The sequence below is a fragment of the Jaculus jaculus genome, chromosome 9, assembly GCF_020740685.1.
Source record: "Jaculus jaculus isolate mJacJac1 chromosome 9, mJacJac1.mat.Y.cur, whole genome shotgun sequence".
NCBI lineage: Eukaryota > Metazoa > Chordata > Mammalia > Rodentia > Dipodidae > Jaculus > Jaculus jaculus.
In genome coordinates this window covers 135,796,484-135,817,945 of record NC_059110.1, presented here as the reverse complement: position 1 = coordinate 135,817,945, position 21,462 = coordinate 135,796,484, and the positions used below count along the sequence as shown (strand labels likewise).

The 21,462-nt window shown below is 45.5% G+C and overlaps 1 protein-coding gene across 2 annotated transcripts in view; it reads left to right on the top strand.

Annotated features, from left to right (window-relative positions):
• Marchf10 (membrane associated ring-CH-type finger 10) overlaps positions 1-21,462 on the top strand; it is a 123,559-nt gene that overhangs the window by 7,565 nt on the left and 94,532 nt on the right. For both annotated transcript variants that reach the window (XM_045159072.1, XM_045159073.1), the window contains exon 3: positions 17,016-17,129. In XM_045159072.1, coding sequence (XP_045015007.1) covers positions 17,016-17,129 — 114 coding nt within the window. The remainder of the gene's footprint in view (positions 1-17,015; positions 17,130-21,462) is intronic.

The following is a 21,462-nucleotide window of genomic DNA, read 5'->3' as shown; positions in this document are numbered from 1 at the left end:
TAGTAAACATTTCCACTGCTATAAGGCATCACAAGGAGAGATTGGTCCAGTGCAAAATCAGTAACCATCAGATAAACGTCAAACATCTGCAGATCAAGTCCAATATGCATAACAAGTGACTGACAGTCTCTAGACTTTCCAATTTCTATCCCTGTATATCTGGGCTCAGTAGCCAGGGAAAACTTCCATCCCAAGCTAAGGCAGCACTCCATGGTAGACCTTGCACAGTTCTGGTATATCCAAGACATCTTTGGGTAGCCAGTGGCTCCACTGGCCCCTTTATTGGGGTCATCACACTCTGCCTCATGCCATGTCTCAGCAGCTCCTGGAACCATGTGTACAAACAACAGGAAACCCCAGGTAAAGGTCCAGTACTCTGCATACTTTAGGCAGATCAGATCCACCCTTAGGGATAGACCACAGGATCTGCCCACAGTGACACCTCCTCTAGCCAGATGGCTGAAAATCCAGGTTACAAGCTTTAGTAAAGTATCTGAGCCTGGCATGATGGTATACACCTTTAATCCCAGCACTTAGGAAGCAGAGGTAGAAGGATTGCTGTGAGTTTGAGGTCACCCTGAGTCTCATACATAGTGAATTCCAGGTCAGCCTAGGCTAGAATGAGACCCTATCTCAAAAACAAAAATCTGAGTTTATTGGGGGACATACATTCAAACTATCACACTACACACTATGTAAAGTCAGAGTGGCATATGCATCTGAAGTTCATTTGCAGGGGCAAAAAGACCCTGGTGTGCCCATTCATTTTCTTTTTTTTTTTCTTTCTCCCTCCCTCTCTTTCTCTCCTTGCAAATGAATAAAAGTATTTGAATATTTTTTAAAAGGGGCTGTGGAGATGGCTTGGCAGTTAATGGTGTTTTCTTGCAAGCCTGCTGGCCCTGAGTTTATTTGAAAGAGAGCGAGAGAATGAGCATGCCAGGACCTCTAGCCACTGCAAATGAACTCCAGATGCATGCGCTACCTTGTGCATCTGGCTTTTTGTAGATCCTGGGCAATTGAACCTGGATCCTTTGACTTTACAGGCATGCACTTTAACCACTAAGACATCTCTCCAGCCCCAGCCCCAAGTTCAATTCCCCCAACACCCATGTAAAGCCAGATGCAAAGTAGCACATGCGCCTATAATCCCAAAACTCCTATGGCAATGAGAGGCAAAGCCAGGAGCTTTCAGAAGCCCACCAGTCAGCTGGACTGGCACCTGCAACAGCAAAACCAATTAGGGAGACTGTCTCAAAAAGAAGGCAGAAGGAGAAGACAAACACCCCAACATTGTCCTCTGACCTCCAAGTACTCTGTGGCACACAGGGAAAGAGAGAGAGTTAAATGTGGTGTGGGGTTAACTCCATCATTTTGTGAAAGGGGTGGGAACAGCAATGGTTCAAATTTGACAAGCTGAAAAGCAAAAAGACATGAAGGGGTTAACTGTAGTGCCTGAGCGTTTGTGAAACAACATGCTCTTCTGTTGCCCTGGGCCCCCCCCCCCCCAAGAAAAGTGGTGCACACACAGTATTCTACAATAAGCAAACTACTGGTCTCCTTGGCTACAGTGTTTGCATGCAAAAACAAAACAGCCTGAGGGGTCATGATGCAATTACCTGGGGCTGGCCTGAGACAAACTTGCTGGACTGGGTTGTAGGATTCTGGGAGCAGTTAGAAGTTGTCACTTGGATGCGCTCCCCTAGCCCCTCCCCCCCAAGCCCCTACCTGTGAAGGCTGTAGGTAAAGGAGGCATGTCTTTAGCCTCCATGGGGGAAGGACTAGAAAGCTCTCCTTCCACTAAGGAGAATGTGGATTTGCTCTTATCAGGGTTTTTGTCTCTCTTTGCTATTTCAAATATAACCAAGCCTCCCGGGTCACCAAGGAAACCAGGCCCAGCTCAGTAGCCTGAGTTCACCTGAATAATAATACTGCTTCGTTTGGGGTCTAGAAATGGAGTCAGCAATTTCCTCCCACAACTTGCCAGCTAACATCCAAGAAAACGATTATAAAATCTAGATTTCTGGAAAATAATTAGGAATGCCAACATATGAACAGGCCACCCCAGTAATCAGTCTGCTGTTCACAAAGGTGCCTCGGCCACCTGACCGGGACGTGGAGACACTTGGTTGATGTCACCTCTAGAACAGGCACTGGTATTTCGCCGATCCCCCCGGAGGAAATCATGCAGCTGTGTGGTCTGGAGTCATTGTGGTTTTATTTTCTAATCTCACTTGGGCTTTCAATGCTGTGCACCCCCCCTTTTTTTAATGTCATTCAACCAGTGTTTAATCCATCAAGTGATTACCTTACTATATGCTGAGCAGGAGCCCTGCTTTCCCAGAGTTCTTAGGCTGCAGAGAAAACATGTTCAAGTATAAAACTGCTTCAGTCACTGCTTCACTTGGATCTCGACTGTTCCCTCAGAGGGCTGTATGTTAGAGTCTGGGTCCCCTGCTTGGCACTGTGAGGACATGGCGGAGGCATGCCCTGGAAGGGGCTAGTGGGAGTCCAGTCCTTTCCCCTCTTTTACTTCTGGGCTGCCATGAGGTGGACAGGCTTCCTGAACCAGATGGCCCTGCTATGATGCCTCAGGCCCAAAGCGTCAGGGCCATTTAGTCACGGTCACGCTTCCAAGGCTTTGAGCCAAAATAAACCTTTCCTCTCTTTAAACTGATGCATCTGCAGCGTTTGTTATAGGAATGGAATGTTGACTGACACAGTTACTGAGAAATATATGTGGGGACTAATGAAGGTGGGGCGGTGTTCCTCTAAGCAGGCAGGGAGGGCCTCTCAGGAAGTGCCTTATATCTGTCAGTGAAAGCAAGCACCACAGCCCTGAGACAAGGGCTAGCCTGAAGCATTCAAGAATCCAGAAAAAGGGCTGAAGGGATGGCTTGGCAATTAAGGCGTTTGCCTGCACAGCTAAAGGACCCAGGTTTAATTCCCCAGGACCCATGTTAGACAGATGCACAAGGGCCACATGTGTCTGGAGTTCATTTGCAGTGACTGGAGGCCCTGATGTACCCATTTTTTTCTCTCTCTCTCTCCCTCTTTTCTCTGTCAAATAAATTAATTCATTAAAATATTTTTTAAGCCAGAAAAAGGTGGGATTTGTTCCCAAGAGATAGTTCAGTGGTTAAGATGCTTGTCTGCAAAGCCTAAGGACCCAGGTTGGATTCTCCAGGCCCCAGGAAAGCCAGATGCATAAGGTGGGGCATGCATCTGGAGTGCATTTGCAGTAGCTAGAGACCTTGGCACACCCATTCTCTCTCTCATAAATAAAAACAAAAATTCTTTTTTTGTTCATTTTTATTTATTTGAGAGTGACAGAGAGAGAAAGAGGCAGAGAGTGAGAGAGAGAGAATGGGCGCGCCAGGGCTTCCAGCCACTGCAGACGAACTCCAGACGCGTGCGCCCCCTTGTGCATCTGGCTAACGTGGGTCCTGGGAAATTGAGCCTCGAACCGGGGTCCTTAGGCTTCACAGGCAAGCGCTTAACCGCTAAGCCATCTCTCCAGCCCAAAATGAAAAATTTTTTAAAATCATGGTTTTTTTTTTTGTTGTTTTTTTGTTTAAAAAAAGGTGGGAGTGGCTGGTCTGGCTTTTACCAAGGGAAAGGATGGAACATGAGACTGGGAAAAGGTCTATAGGGCCAGATCAAGATGGATCTCACCGGACAAAGCTTGGAAAGCAATGAGATTCTTACTGCAGTGAGACTTACTGGAAGATTATAAAGCAGAGCGGCATGATCTGATTTAGACTGTGGAATAGTGCGTGCTGCGCGTGCTCACGTGTGCAGTGGCACGTGCATGTATGTGTGTGTATGTACGTGGAGGCCAGAGGACAACCTCAGGTGTCATCCTTAGGAATACCGCCCACCTCCTCTGAGGCCGGGTCTCCCGCTGGCCTGGAGGGCCCCAGGAGACTAGACTGGTGGGCCAGCAGGGCCCAGGGACCCTCTGCCCTGCCTCCTCAGTTCTGGGATTATAGGCCTGTATCACCATGCCTGTCATTTCCTTTCAATTTTTTATTTTATTTATTGGCATATATGTGGGGGTGTGTGTGCGCGCGCGTGCACATGTGCATGCTAGGGTCTTTTGCCACTGCAAACAAATGCCCATGTGACTTTATGTAATGGCCAGGGACTTGAACCCGGGCACACAGGCTTTGCAAGCAAGTGTCTTCAACCATTGAGCTACCCCCGCAGCCCCAATATGCCTGGCATTTTCACATGGGTTCTAGGGATCAAGCTCATGTCCTCAGGTTTATAAGGCAAGCATATTACTGACTGAGCTATCTCTCCTAACTCTGATTCAAAAAACAATATTTTTTAATTAAAAAAAAAAGTTAAGGCCATTTTGGTAGGCTGGAGAGGTGGCTCAGTGGTTGAGTGTGTCTTGCACAAGCATGAGGGCCTGAGGGGGCCTGAGACTTGCTGAGCCAGACTCCCCAGGACCGTAACTGACTAGGTGTGACCATGCGCATCTGCAACCCCAGTCCTGTGGGGAAGCGGAGCCCAGAGAATCACTGGAGCTCACGGACAGCGAGCTCCAGAATCAGTAAGAGACACAAGGGAAAAAGCAGGCGGGTGAGTGATGAATGGGGACCCCTGATGGGGACCCCTGATGTTCTCTGCCCACTGCGGGCATGTGCCCGGGACACCACAGCAGCACATACACGCACATACACCACACCACACGTAGCACACCCGTGCTGAAAGAAAGAGTCTTTTGGCTTCTGTGTGGGAAAGGGCATGTTAACACGCAGGAAAATGTACAAGGAAATGATGACAGACGTTCAAGAGAGAGTGTGGTGACTTGGACCGGTTTCGTAGGCACGAAGGCGGGCAAAACGTGTGCCACCCCAGGAAACAGAAGCCGCGCAGACATCTTGCCAATGGATGAGAGAAACGAGTGTGGAATGACTCACTCCAACACACTTACTTGTCCATCAGCTTCCCTGGTGTTGCAGTCCGGTTCACATGCTCGTAGAAATCACCTGACCAAGAGCAGCTTCTGGGGAAAAAGATTTATTTTGGCTTACTGGTGGGGGGAGGGGGTTCTACAATGGCAGGGGAAAACGATGGCATGAGCAGAAGGTGGACATCAGCCCCTGGCCAACATAAGGTGGACAATAGCAACAGGAGAGTGTGACAAACACTGGCATGGGGAAACTGGCTATAACACCCATAAGCCCGCCCCCAATGATACACTCCCCCCAGGAGGCATTAATTCCCAAACCTCCATCAGTTGGGAACCTAGCATTCAGAATGCCTAAGTTTATGGGGGACACCTAAATAATCACATTGCACCCCTGGCCCCTATAAACTGATGTCCATACATGATTTAAAATATAATGCATTAAGTCCAACTTTAAAAGCCCCCATAGTTTTAATCAATTCCAATGATGTTCATGCATCCTTATAGTCCAAGGTCTTATAACTGAGCCACAATACCAAAAAATAACCTCAAAAAACCCACAATGGAACAGAATAAACATTCACAGTGCAAAAGATGGCATTGGGCATATCAAACAAATACTCAAGCAATACATGATTTAAACAGGGCAGACACCAAACTCTGTAGCTTCAAGTCCAACAACTCTAGCCAGTGACAAATCTCCAAGTCCGATGATTCTAACCAGCAACAACTCTCTGGCATTCCAGTTCCGCCCCTCCAGCTAGGCTACTCACAGTCCTGGAAAACATCGGGGCTGGCAGCTCTCCTTGGCAACCATTTTGTGGTCCTGGCATCTCCACTGGGTCTCCACTGCAATCCATGGTTCATCCTCATGGCTCCATCGGGTCTCCATGCAGGCAACCAGCAAACCTGCTTCACACTGCCCATGGCCATTTCCAAAACACAAGATCGTATTGCAAACTCAATGACCCTCTTTCCAGCATTTCTTATACTCCACAACACCAAGTAGGGTGCCAATTTGCTAATCCACAGGGGAATAAAGCAGACATTGAAGAACAGGACACTCCTTGAGCACTCAGGCCCCTCCAAAAGAGTCTACATTCTTCCTGTTGCCCCAGTGCATGTCAGCTGGCCCAATCTGAAAGGTTGTAATCTCTCAAACAATTTGCAGGTGAATGAGCAGCAATTTAGGCCCAAAGATTTCATTTTTTTTTTCTGTGCCATATCCCTCTGTTCACACCAGTTCATTTCTACGCAAAGCAACCCTGCACAACTTCTCAGGACATGGGCACAAGAGCAAGCTTCCCACACAAACTGCTATCCCAATCCAACACAGCTCTTTGTCACCCTCACAAGCCAAACCTCACAGTCCGTAGTTCTTACTGCATTCAGGTCTTTCAACTCTGACCAGAATAGTCCATCAAGCTGTACTTACAGCACTGCAAGGCATCTCTTAGGCCAAGGTTTCAAATCCTTCTACATTCCTCTTGAAAATCAGCTCCAAAAGGCCAAAGCCACAGAGTCAGGTGTCTAGCAGCAATTCCACTCCTCGGTACCACTTTACTGTTGCTGTCTGGTTTGCATTGCTGGTAGAAATCACCTGATCAAGAGCAGCTTGTGGGGGAAAAGAGATTTACTTTGGCTTACAGGCTCGAGAGGGAAGCTCCACGATGGCAGGGGAAAACGATGGCATGAGCAGAAGGTGGACATCACCCCCTGGCCAACATAAGGTGGACAATAGCAACAGGAGAGTGTGCCAAACACTGGGGCAAGGGGAAACTGGCTATAACAACCATAAACCCATCCCCAACAATACACTCCCTCCAGGAGGCGTTAATTCCCAAATCTCCATCAGCTGGGAACCTAGCATTCAGAACACCTGAGTTTATGGGGAACACCTGGGTCAAACCACCACACCTGGTTATCATCCCTATACGCTTTCCCAGTCTTCAGATCTTCATGGCCAAGACTTCCAATTTCCCCTCTAGTTTCACACACACGAAAAACAAAGAAAGAAAGTAGACTAGCAGTGGGAGCTCATCACCTTCCTCCCTACCACCCGCCGTCCCAGGCTACACGTCCTTCTAGCCCTCACGACTCAGAGGGTGGAGTGACACTCTATTAAGTAGTTATTCGTCTGCTGTTTTATTAAGTAGAAACTTTGGACACATCGTGTGCTGGTGCCATCATTTCCCTCCTCCTTGTCCCCTTGTTTTCTTTTTCTCTACCCCTTCCCTCCTCTCTCATTCTGAGGATCAAACCTCATTCATGTAAATGCAAGAACTCTGTATCCTCAGCCCAATCTTCTCTTCTTTTTTATTTTTATTTATTTATTTATTTATTTATTTTTTATTTATTTATTTATTTGAGAGTGACAGACACAGAGAGAAAGACAGATAGAGGGAGAGAGAGAGAATGGCCGCGCCAGGGCTTCCAGCCTCTGCAAACGAACTCCAGACGCGTGCGCCCCCTTGTGCATCTGGCTAACGTGGGACCTGGGGAACCGAGACTCGAACCAGGGTCCTTAGGCTTCACAGGCAAGCGCTTAACCGCTAAGCCATCTCTCCAGCCCTTATTTTTTTTTAATATTTTACTTTTATTTATTTATTTGACAGAGAAAGAGGGAGAGAGAATGGGCGTGTCAGGCCCTCCAGCCACTGCAAACGAACTCCAGACGCGTGCGCCCCCTTGTGCATCTGGCCAATGAGGGACCTGGGGAATCAAACCAGGGTCCTTTGGCTTTGCAGGCAAACGCCTTAGCCTCTAGGCCATCTCTCCGCCCCCAGTCTTCTCTTCTTAATGGTTCAGTCTACAAACATGCTCAAGTCTTTAAGAACAGAGGAACAAAAAACGAAGGAGCAGAGCCTTGGGCCCTGCTCAGGCAGCAGCCTGGCCGCTTTTGTCTGTCTCGGTGTCTTTCATCGGCCAGCACCTTTCGATCTCATTTCCTGCTCTCTCCTTTTCCTACTTCCATTTCCTGGCCTCTCCTTTTCTATCTCCACTTCCTGTAGCCAAATTCAATAATACCCACCCCCAGCATCTGTTTCCTAAGGGCTGATTTCTTCTATCCGTTTGTAGCATTCCCCCATTGGCTTTCTCACATCACACTCTCCTGACTTGACCTGTTTTCCCCACATTAGTCTCTCTTTACTTTCCACTCCCTCTTCTCCCTTCTGTCAAATGCCAGTTCCCCCAGGGCTCCATCCTCACACCACTTCCCGATTCACAAGGTCCTCCTTACTCGTTACATCCCCTCCTGTGGTTTTATCCACCACTTATGCCAATGACTTGTCACCAGGAGTCTTCTCATAAATGCCAGAATCGTGTGCACACCTTCTTATTCGATGTTTCCATCCGGATGTCACGTAGGCATCTCAAACCCAGTGTATCAACTGGCACACAGGACATGTTTGATATTCCTGCCATCCCCCTCTGATCTTGGCCTTCCCTGACCCCTTCCTCTTCCCTCTCACCCACACTGCTCCCCCACAGCTCAATGAATTTGTGCTGCCCTTAAGTCTAACCTGTTGCCATCATCATAATTCCAATCTCCAAAATTTCTCTCTAAGACTATCACAATCTCTTTGCCTCTATTCTGGTCATCTTCCAGATTGCTGTCTTGATCTATCTGAGATCCATCCAGACCACTGGAATATATGAAACTCCTTCAGTAGTTTCCCCTCACCCCCAGACCCAAAAACTGACCAAGACCAACCTGAACCGGAACCATTGCGTACCCTCTTCTCCAGCCCGCCCGCCAGTACACACGCATCCTTTTTACCACTTTTGCTTGATGAGGATGGTGAGGGTCGTGGTTCCAACTCAGAGCTAAAGAGGATCTCTGTACTCATACAGATTTTTCTGACAAGAGCTATGAGTTATAATTTACATATTATGAAATTCAACCTGTTTGAAGTACTAGTGAGTTTACAAGAGTGCAGCCATAACCACCACCCAGCTTAAAGACATTTCTGCCACCCCAGTACCTCAGCACCATGTTAACCCCTCCAGCCCAGCATTCACGAGATTGTACTGCAGTTGTCTTTCATGTGACTTTGTCTCCAACTCAACAATAGCCCCTTAAGGCCAGGGCCTGAGTCTCCTTCTATGCCTGGTCCTTCACGAAGGCCAGTGCCATCTAACTCTTCCTCCAACTGTGTTTATCACACACAGGTCCAGCTAGCTTGTGGCTACTCCTGGGGCTAGTGCTCCATTATGAGCATTTCCAAAACACTCATCAATGTCTACAAAAAAAAAAAAAAAATGCCTTTTAAGACGTCCTGAGAATTGTTGAAGTGCATACCCAAAGACCTACACCAACTACCTCAAAGGAATAATGGTGATTTTTTTAATGATATTAATCTGTCTCTAGCTTATTCCAGGAAGGACTTAAAGTGGTGGCTTAAAAATTGATTGCAGGGCTGGAGAGATGACTAAGAGGTTAAGGGCTTGACTGTGAAGCCTAAGGGCTCTGGTTCGAGGCTTGATTCCCCAAGACCCACGTTAGCCACATGCACAAGGGGCCGCATGCGTCTGGAGTTCATTTGCAGTGGCTGGAGGCCCTGACTTGCCCATTCTCTCTCTTTCTCTATCTCTCTGTCTCATGTACATGTGTGAGTGCTTATGTGTGTGTGTGTGCGCGCGCGCGCATGCGTGCGCACGTGTGTGTGTTATAGCTATCTGCTTAAGGCACCAGTTATTCCCTACTTCAGGGTGTACAAATGGCGTAAGACCTAATAACTACATGACTTCCAAATCACATACATTTGCCACAGACCCCTTCCAGTGCTTGTCTTCAATAAACTGGGCAAATTGAAGCCCTTAGGAACCTCCCGTGTAAACTATTCCTGATGCATCCTAAAATACACTAAAGGTTGCTGTGCACCAAATTAGCAGTGCCTTTCCCGGTCTCTGGGCAGCAGCAAGCAAAGGCTACTCCCACCCTGCGCCATTCTGACACCCTCCCAGAGGCTGGGTGGGACCCTTTTGAGAAAACAAGAGGAAATAAACATCTATCTGGCCATTACATGCTATTTCAGAATCTGGTAGCTAGCATATAATTATATGCGTCTCAGAATTTGGGCTGTGTTTCTTCAAGGGTGTTCATGCTACATAGATTCCCCACCACCACCTTTTTGTCAAATGTATTTATGTAACTGAAGGCAGAATTTAGCCTTAGCCATTAATGTCCACTGGAAAGCTAGAAGGAAAGATTACACTCAGCATTTCAGAACAATTTTCTGTAATCTATCAAATGTGTTCAAATTGGTTTCATTTCATGTCACTTATTCATCTTGATTCTTTTCAAGTGCAGAACAAACAACTAAACATGACCATATAAATTTATTGTAGGGCATCACAGGTGACAAGGGTTGGGAGGGAAGAAATACAGATTGAGCAACCCTAATAAGAACAATCTAAATTCCAAAATGCTCTAACATCTGAATTCTTTTGAGCACAAATATGATGCCACAAGTGGAAAAATACACACTAAGAAAATTTGTTTCATGCACAAAATTATTAAATATTATATAAAATCACCTCCAGACTATGTGTTTAGGGTACATATGAGACATAGATGAATTTTGGGTTGAGGCCTGGCTCTCACCCTCCAGATATCTCACTATATGATACATACAAATTTTCCAAAATCAGAAAAGGTCCAAACTTTCAAACATTTCAAATAAGGGATTCTCAATTTCTCTTCTCACAGTTAAAACTAGGCATGTGTCTTACTACTGATCTATATGCCTGGCTTTTTATTTTTCTTTTGAGGCAACCTAAGTTCTCCAGGCAAGCCTTGAACTTGCAATCCTCCTGCCTCAGCCTCACAAGTAGCTGAGGTTACAGGACTGTATAATCAGGCCTTGCTCTGCAGTACCTTTAAACTACATGTTTCTCTACTCTTCCCCATCAATGAGAGGATTATCATGTCAACCTATCTTATTGTTAGTGAACTTTAACAATGTCACCAGTGAGAATTAAACCCAAAACTCTGAGTTATACATGTTAGATTTTAAAAAGAAACAACAACAAAAACAAAACTGTTGTGGGCTGGTAAGATGGCTCAGCGGACAAAGTGCTTCCCTGCAAAACCTAATGACCCTGGTTAGATTCCCCAGAACCCACATAAAGCCAGATGCACAGTGGTACATGCATCTGGAGTTCATTTGCAGTGGCTGGAAGCCCTGGTGCACCCATTCTGTCTGTCTGTCTCCCTTCTCTCTGCTTGCAAACGGATAAATAAAAATATCTTTTTTAAAAAAACTGATGAACGGAAGGGAGGAGGGTACTTAATAGGTTGATATTGTATAGATGTAAGTACAATGATTGAGATGGGGAGGGGATATGATGGAGAAAGGACTTTCAAAGGGGAAAGTGGGGGAGGAGGGTATTACCATGGGATTTTTTTTATAATCATGGAAAATGTTAATAAAAATTAAATAAATATTAAAAAATAGTCATAAAAATATAAACAAAAATAGGACACTTAGAGACAATATGTAAATATTTAAGAGCCACATATATGAAATATGTAAAATTTTCAAGTATTTTTATAAAAGTAGTAATTCTTCATTAAATTTATTCAATGCAAATTTTAAAAAAAACTGATGAAGCCAGTGGCAGCTCTCAGTTTGAAAGTGCCTGCATAGTGAAATCCTTCATGGGTCCGATAATTGATTGAGCTGTGAAGTTGGGTCATTTTTATTAATTTTTAAAATAGTTTTATTCATTTACTTGCAAACAAAAAGAGAGAGAGGGAAAAGCAGTGAGAGGGAGAGAATGGGCAGTTAGTGACCTCTAGCAGCTGCAAAACAAACTCCAGATGTATGCCTCACTCTGTGCATCTGGCTTTACATGGGTAGTGGGGAATCGAACCCAGGTTGTTAGACCTTGCAGGCAAGCGCTTTAACCCCTGAGCCATCTTTCCAATCCCCCTATTTATATTTTTACATGTTAATAAAAAGTTTTATTTAAAATTTACATAAATCCAAGCATGATGGCACACACCTTTAGTGCCAGCACTCTAGAGGCAGAGGTAGGAGGATCACTGAGTTTGAGGCCAGCCTGGGGGACAGAGTGAGTTGCCTGGACTATAGAGAAACCCTACCTGGGGGGGGGGGGGTTGCATAATCCCCTCCTGCATGAGTTTTTTTTTTTTGGTTTTTCGAGGTAGGGTCTCACTCTAGTCCAGGTTGACCTGGAATTCACTATGGAGTCTCAGGGTGGCCTCGAACTCATGGCCATCTTTCTACCTCCGCCTCCCAAGTGCTGGAAGTAAAGTTGTGCGCCACCACGCCTTGTTGATTTTTTTTTTTTAATACCAGAACCAAGTGGCTGGAAAGAGTCCCTGTGGATCCTTAAGTCATCAGGAGGCTGGATGATGACTGACAATAAAGAATCTCAGAGCACAGCTGTGGACTCAGGAAACTGTAGTGCCAAAGAAAAAGTGCTTCGGAGTGTGACCCCGAATGACTGAGCCGAGCGCAGGCACCCTCAGTCGGCCAGCCGAGGACTGTGGGCTGGGAAACAGACCTCTTCTTACCCAGGACCAAAGTGTGCCTCAGACCTAGACAGAAAGACTCATTCTTCTGTGACCAAGATCGCAGTCACATGCTTTGGCGAAGGCTAGTTTTAGAAATGGAAGTGAACCAGGAAATGGGATTGAAAACAGCAATTAAAAGCCCAGTGGCGACGGGGCCTGGGTGGGGCACCTTTTATCGAAACTTGCCATGGGCCAGGCACTGCTAAGGTCCGAGCGAGTCCCCCCCTCTCCCCGTGACCACCTCGCAGCACGGAGACATCTCTCTCCTACAGGTGAGGGAAGCTGCTGTCGATGGAGTTAGTCGGCTTGCTCAAGGTTTTGATGCTAGAAAGTGGCAGAGCTGGAGTCTGGCATGTTTACCAAGATTGAGTTACAGTGAGTCACCAAACCCACGCCATCCCCCACAGGCAGATACGCACATTCTGCGATTTGCCCCCGCAGTGCAAGGTTCCACACAGAAGGCAGCCTGGCTGCATGTGCTGTCGTCAGAGGGACAGGGGAGGCAGAGCTGGACCCAGCAGAAGCAAGCCACCTGAAACCCTCAGCCTCAGGACTGCCCTCTGAGGGTCTTGCTACACGTTAGCACCTGATGCGAAACCGTCTAAATATGACTCATGGAATGGAAAGAGGGGTATTGTGAAAGTCCAAGAGAAGAGGAGCCACTGAATGAATTATGGATCCACTTCTCCCAAAGAAACATCAATGACCCCACACACACACAAAAAATCACAAATAAGAAAATGACCCCCCACACACAAAAAAAATCACAAATAAGAAACTAACCCCCCTGGAGGAGACATATGGCCAGGTTCTTGCTATTTCTAAGGCTAAACTTTTGTCAGCTCTGTTTCAAAGCTGTAACTTTGAGAAGATTTGTGTTCGATTTACACAAAAAGTATTACCAGCTACATCAAGATAAAAGTCAGTAAACGCCTCGTCTGCCATTGGTTGGTCCTCCTACTAACCTAACAGAAGGGTGAAGGGGATAAACCAGATTTTTTTTTCTATATTGTAAACCAATCTATATTGTAAACCAATCATCTCCTTTTTGTTAATGAAATATTTAAGTCATATGTATCCTTGGAGAGAGTTTTCAAAAAACACTCAGCCCACAAGAATTCTGTTCACCCCACAAAAATCTGCCTCCGTCCTGCCTGCATTTGCTCACACCGGCTCCTCCACTTTCAGCCCAGGAGCAGCCGGCCTCACAGTAGGGTAAAAAGACTCCACAGACATCTGCCACTTTAGAAACCCGGCCCGCCATGCCCAGGCACGCCCTCTACAGGAGGTGGAAAGAAGATCCCAAAAGCAGTCTGTATTGACTTGAACTTCATAAAGCTCTTCAGCCAACTCCCTTGGAGTTTGCCCTAGCTTATTTGTTTTATTTGTTGGTCTTGTGGTTTTTTTTTAAATAGTTATTGTCAGGGCTGGAGAGATGGCTTAGCGGTTAAGCACTTGCCTGTGAAGCCTAAGGACCCCGGTTCAAGGCTCTATTCCCCAGGACCCACATTAGCCAGATGCACAAGGGGGCTCACCCATACGCATCTGGAATTTGTCTGCAGTGGCTGGAAGCCCTGGCGTGCCCACTTTCACTCTCTCTCTGCCTCTTTCTCTGTCTGTTGCTCTCAAATAAATAAATAAAAATAAACCATAAAATAAAATAGTTATTGTCTAGTATTCTTGTTTTCATCATGAAAACAAACAGATACACTGACAATACTGCCCAATGTTTATTTCAAAGACTTGCTATCTATGTGGCATCATTTTTGGAAATAGTATAGACTGCAGACAAGAGTAAAAGCCAAGGTAATCATTTTGGAGCATGTTGCCTTTCCAAGCCAGGCGGGCAAAAACTTCATCTCTCTCCTGGAGTCCAGGGTCCCACCTGCTCGTTGCAGGTGGCATCGGGCAGGCTGGAGGCCAGTCCTTCACCAGCAGTTCATTTGCAAAGCAATGTGACTGACCGGTCCCAGGTCCAAGTGGTTCTTGTTTTACTAGTTTCAGGTCATTTCTATTTTTAACCTTGTAGCATCTCTTCATAGACTTTCTCCGTGATGTGAAATTCTGTTAAGTCCTGCTAAATCCAAGAAAGGAGTGCTTTCTCTAACTGAAGGGCGAAATGCAGAAGAAATCTTCCCTTCCTCAACCCAGCCAGGAAGGGCTGGGGGAGGGGAGGCAGCAGGCCTGCTTTGTTAACAGCCCTGCGGTCATTACAGGGACTCTTTACTAGGACAGTGCGTAGCTTGGGCCTGGCAGGTCAAAGGTGAACTAGGTCATGGGACCTACAAGGATAAAAGTGCTCCAAGAAGATTCACTACTTGGGAGGTCTTTTAGGAATCCGTTGACATCCCTGTGGCACACAGTACCCTTGGGTTACTTCAGTCCTCAGGCTGCACTGGGCACTAGACTTTAATTTTGCGAAGGAACATGAAGAATTTTTTTTTGTGGATTATTTAATTTTTATGACTTTGCACTTAAGGATTGATATTTTCTTCCAAAGCAAAACATGTGATTCATGGGCTGGAGAGATGACTCAGCAGTTAAGGCACTTGTCAGCAAAGACTAAGGATCCAGGTTCGATTCCCCAGTACCCACAACAAGCCAGATGCACAAGGTGGCACATACATCTGGAATTTATTTGCAGTGGCTGGAGGCCCTCATGTGCCCTGTCTCTTCTCTCTCCCTCTCTGTCTCAAATAAATGAATAAATAAGATATTTAAAACTTTAAAAAAATATGCAATTTAAAAACCAGGCTCAGGCAAATACCATGTTTTCACTCTCATGTGGAATCTATATTAAACACGTGTATGTGTGCACACATTTGTGCACGTGTGTGTGTATACCTGTGACATGGAAGCAGAGGACAGACTTTGGGGGGATAGGGAAGGAGACCTGTGGAGTGAACCAAAGAGCAACGGGGCTGGATATGGGCAAAGCTCGATGGTGCACATGCATAAGAGTGTCACAATGAAACCCGCTATTTTTGTATTCTAACTTTAAGATAATAATAATGAAGAAAACACTATGGCAAGAAACAAGAGGTGGTTGTTATTCTTTAAGTTCTCGCTAATTAGAAGGAGAAACAGGCTGTAAAATAGAACTCGCTTCAGTAGAATAGGAAAACTACATAGTTCAAGCTATGTGCTAGCTTTGGGTGAATATGTTCCAAGGCCCCACCCAGTAGAGCCCTAAAACCACAAATGATACCAAAATCTGTATTTTCTGACCCTAACATGTACATTATCAGATGAGATCGGGTGCACTCAGGGTGGTGTGGTCACAGACTGGTATGTACGTTATGTAAAGTACAGTTTATAAATCAGGTACAGGAAGAGATTAACAATACTATCTAATGATAAAAGAGAATAAGTATGAAAATATACTTTAATAAAAATTGTCAGCAGAGCTCATTTTGCACTTTGGGGCTATTATTAGACAAGTCCCTTTAACCACTGAGCTATCTCCCCAGGCCTGGCCATTATTAAGTAAAATAAGGATTATGTAAACAAAAGCCTTTTGACAGTACCACCGTAGAATTGATGGACGAAATAGCTACTAAGTGACCGGTAGGAGGGTGGCATCCAGAGCTGGTATGTGCTGGACAAAGAGCTGATTCATGTCCAGGGCAGGACGGAGTGGGACAAAGTGAGATTTTTATCATGCTGCTCAGAAGGGTACACAATCTAAGACTTGTGAATTATTTATTTCTGGAATCTTCCGCTTAATGTCTTTGGGCCAAGGAGAAGCATGGGTGACTGAAACTGCAGGTGAGGGAAGGCTACTGTACATTGTTTCTTCAGCAATCAGTTTAGCCTGAGAAAGAATAGTAACTGGAAAGACCAAAGAGATGTCACATGTAGTTCACAGTAACCAGCAAGACTGGCCAAAGGAACCGAGGGAGGCTCCCACAAGCAGAGGGGACAGTGTGTGCCAAAGCTGTGATGCATAAAATTTCTTTTTTAAGAAAAATTATTTATTTATTTATAAGAGAGAGAGAGAGGAAGAGGCAGAGAGAAAGGGAGAATGGGCGTGCCAGGGCCTCCAACCACTGCAAACGAACTCCAGATGCGTGTGCCCCCTGTACACCTGGCTTATGTGGGTCATGGGGAATTGAACCGAGGTCCTTAGGCTTTACAGGCAAACGCCTTACCAGCTAAGCCATTCCCCCGGCCCCATAAAATTTCTTCTATGTAACTAGGGAATCACCCAAGGGATAGATTAACCTGGGGGGTGCAGGAGTAGGAGCTGTGAAGAGAAATGAGATTGGAAGGAGAAGTTAATGTGCAGAGTTGGGCTTAACCTTCCTTCACAAAGCAACTGTTCTTGACACAATGCCTTATGGTAGTGTGTTTATTGCTATTTGTTAATGACTGGTATTTTTGACCTTGAATTTGGGGCCAAGGGAAGAAAGAGTGATCGTCTCTATATTTGGTAACAGATAGTTTCTGAGCTCTTGGAGATGGACCTTATCGCTTTGTGCTTAAACTTAAAGTTGCCAAAGCTAGTCATACACCAGAGATGAACATCTTCCTGTCATCATTGTCCTGTAGGCTTGTTTGAGACGACAGGAATACAAAAGAGACACAAGTGAGAAGAAACAAGACCAGCTTTGGGGACAAGAGTTAAGCGACAGGTTCCAGCTTTCAATCGCGTCATCTAAACAGGTATAGAGTTCTGATAGTCTCTTGATACTGCTGCTGCTGCTGCTGCTGTGTGTGTGTGTGTGTGTGTGTGTGTGTGGTCACATGTGTGTGGCGCATGTGCATATGTGTTAGAAAAAGTCACTCAAAGAACAACAACAACAAAAAAAAAAGAGTCTCTGGGCACTGGGCATGGTGGCCACACCCTCTATCCCAGCACTTGGGAGGCAGAGGTAGGATTGCTATGAGTTCAAGGCCACCCTGAGAATACATAGTGAATTCTAGGGCAGCCTGGGCTAGAGTGAGACCCCCACCTCGAAAAACCAACACACACACACACATACACACACACACACAGAGAGAGAGAGAGAGAGAGAGAGAGAGAGAGAGAGAGAAATAATAAATGCTGCAATACTTTTCATTCTAAAAGTTGAAGGCACTGAACACTGTGTTCATGGCTTCTGGTGTAGCATTGTTGGCTCTGGTTCTTTTTTAATGAAAGAGAGAGAGAATTGGTGCACCAGGGCCTCCAGACGCAGGTGCCACCTTGTGTGCTTGCATCACCTTGTGCATCTGGCTTACATGGGATCTGGAGAGTTGAACATGGGTCCTTAGTCTTCACAGGCAAGTGACTTAACTGCTAAGCCATCTTCCAGCCCAGCTCTGGTTTTTATTTCAAATGAAGAAAAAGAATAAAATGCAGTGGTAACCAGTGGTACCAGCAATTGTTTAAATATTTTTGTCCAACATGAAGAAAGTGAATAGTAATAGAATCAGTGTAATGTTATAGCAATATATATGATGGTGGTCACAATAGTAGTCAAAAGCATTGCCATTATTTGAGTGCCAATAGTATTGTGGACACTATGCTAGGCATTATCTATGCATTAGTTTATTCTTTATAAAGATACAGATTTATATCTGTCTATGTACTTATTTATCTTATGTAAGTATATTCTTTTGTGTTTTGAGACAGGGTTTCATGTATCTTAGGCTGTCCTCAAACTCACTATATGGCCAAGTTGGCCTTGAACTTCTGATTTTCCTGCCTCCACCCCCCAAGTGCTGGGATGCAGGCATGGGCCTCCATGTTTGGCTTAGCCTATGCTTATTAAGATATATAATCTGGGGCTGGAGGGATGGGTCAACGGTTAAGGCACTTGCCTGAAGCCAAAGGACCCAGGTTTAATTCCCCAGGAGCCATGTAAGCCAGATGCACAAGGTGGCACATGCATCTGGAGTTCATTTGCAGTGGCTTGAGGCCCTGGAATGCCCATTCTTTCTCTTCTTCTCGGTCTCTGCCTCTCTCTTTCTCTCTGATAAATAAATAAATAAATAACATTTTAAATGAGATATATAAGCTGGTAATAGTGCTTCACACTTGTAATCCCACCACTCAGGAGGCAGGAGGATCACAAGTTCAAGTCCAGCCTCACCTATATAGTGAGGCCTTGTCTCTCTCTCTCTGTATATATATGTAAAACATATAATATTATATCTTTGTCACTTCCTTTTGTATTTTCAAGGTAGAGTCTCACTCTAGCCCAGGCTGACCTGGCATTCACTCTATAGTCTCAGGGTGGCCTCAAACTCACGGTGGTCTTCCTACCTCTACCTTCCGAGTGCTGGGATTAGAGAGGCGTGCGCCACCATGCCTGGCTTAGAAACTGTGTAGCCCAGGCTGACCGTGAACTCTTGATCCTCCTGCCTCCACCTCTTCAGCAATATCCTACTGGCATGCACCACCACAACTGGCCTTTGCCACATTTTACAGCTGAGGAAACAGGACCTTACATCAAGAAGCCTTACCTCAGGTTCACATAGGCAGCATAAAGTGGAGCAGGGATCCATCCCAAGCTTGCTGATTCCAAAGAAGGTGCTTCGCACTGTGAGCTATCCCATCATATTTCATGTTTAAGATCTCCTCTGTCTAAGAATTTTACTTATCCTGTATAAAAACTAAATACCACAGACTGCATTCAACCCTGGCTGTTAGCATAGTGAATTGATTTAAGATGAGTAATATGCCCTTTATGAAATCTTATTTAATATTTTATGCCTGAAATAGACTCCTGAGGAGGGATTCTTCCTTTCCTATCGGTGGCATGGATCTTGAGATAGATTTGGGATACCTGATATCCATCAAGTTCTTGTTGAGATTTCTTCTTTAATCTATGATGTTCACACTGTGGTAATTTAATGTTCGAAGAACACCTTAAGAACATCAATGATTGATGTTTATGGATGTAGACATATCCCTGGGAGAGATATATACTCTATTAAGGGATATAAAAGCACACGATAACATATCCCATCTAGAGTCTGAAGGTGAAAGAGACCATCTCACTACATTGGCAGCTCTGAGAACACTTCACCTGGATCTCTTACTGCTACTCAAGGACTAAATATAGAACCTGCTGCTGATAAAAGTGAAAGAGTGAAGTTAATCCAAAACTTAAATCTGGTTTGGCTAGAACAACACATCTTTAGCACTAAGATAAATTCTGACATTTTTACACTTAGAAATAAGAATCACGGACAGATTAAAAATGTAATTTAAGTTAGACAGTAGCATGTAGCAACATTTTGAGATCAGAATTATTGAATAAGGGCTGGGGAAATGGCTTAGCAGTTAAGGCATTTGCCTGTGAAGCCTAAAGACCCGGGTTCAATTCCCCAGAACCCACATAAGCCAGATACACAAGGGGGCGCAGGTGTCTGGAATTCATTTGCTGTGGCTGGAGGCCCTGGAACACCCATTCTCTCTTTCTCTTTGCCTCTCCCTTCCTCTCTCTCTCTCTCTCAAATAAATAAATAACATTTTTTAAGCCAGGCATGGTGGCACACACCTTTAATCCCAGCACTCAGGAGGCAGAGGTAGGAGGATGGTTGTGAGTTCGAGGCCACCCTGAGACTACTTAATGAATTCCGGGTCAGCCTGGGCTAGAGCAAAACCCTACCTCAAAAAAACAAAATATATGGTTTTTTTTAAAAAAAAAAAAAAAAAGAAAGAATTATTGAAATGGGCAGCTAGGGCCTCCTATTTTCATGCAAACTTGAGGCCAGGTCAAGGCTGTTTTGTATGGCATCATGCATCTGGAACACTCTGGTCTTGCCATTTGATGCTCTTCTCGGCCAACTAGGTTAATAAGCTGCTATCAGATTCCTCTAGTTTCCTACTGGCTGCGACAAAAATTTCCCTTCCAACCTTCATGGCCCAGGCACCCCAGACCACTTCCAAACAAGGGCGTGACTACACTTAAAAATAACTATGTGAAGTGCTTCCATCGTCACAAATTATTTGGACCTAAGTTTCTCTTAGTTTTATTATTCAACTGTGACACACACACACACAAGATAACCACTGCATCAAACCGGCCAGTTCCATTAAAGCACAAGGACAAGGATGTTCATGTTGCCCTAAGCACTGTGTGCTAGGGAACAGGAAGCAGCACTGCTATCTTGAGTTCTATCCTAAATAATGATATCCAGTCCAAGGGTTTGGGTCTTGATTGCACAAAAGCCTTCAAGGACCCTCTTTCTCACTGAGAAGCAGGAAAAAAAGTCACAATTTTCCCCAGTGACGTGTATGTGTGCTCTGCTCTCGCCATTGCAGGAATTCTTTGGGGGGTCCCGGAGCACTGGCCTCGGGTACAAACGCAGAGGGAGGGCATGGTGAGCAGAGATGCCACCGTCCCCCACAACCTGCTGACTTGTGTGCTTGCGATGCCCACCCTGCTTATGACTTATAACTCCTCATAGCTCGCAACTCCAGCTTCTGCTTGGTCTAAAGCCTGAGCTCCTTCACGAGACTCCAACCAGATTCTGAAAATATCCACCATCCACCCGAGACTATAGGTGGGTTTGGAGGTCCCGGTCCCAGGTTTGGTCCCCTCCCCAGATCTCTATACATCTCGTTGTTCTTAAACCTTCACAGCCCGAGGCCCGCCCTGCTGTAGCTGAGATCCTGAGGGAGTGCACGACTTATTAAATCAACCTCTTTCTGCAGAGTACACAGTGCCAGGAGGTCCCGGGCCCAGTCTCCTAGAGACTCTAAGATAAGAAAGAGGAAGGCTGGCATCTCCCAAAGGAGAACCAGGCCAGACAGCTCCAATTTCCAGAGCTCTGAAGTATCAAATGCCATGCCGGGCTCTAGAATTGCAAAACATCCCCAGTCAGTCAGAAAAGAGAGAAAAGATACAGGAGAAAGATACAACTCGGAGAGAAGCTGCAGACCCAACCACAGCCCCTCCCCAGGGGAATCCCCCTCTGGTCATCTCCCTCCAGCGATGGCTGCGCTCTAACACTCTTAAGGCACATCTTGCCTCTGATTTGTGAAAGCAGGCGTATTGTCAGT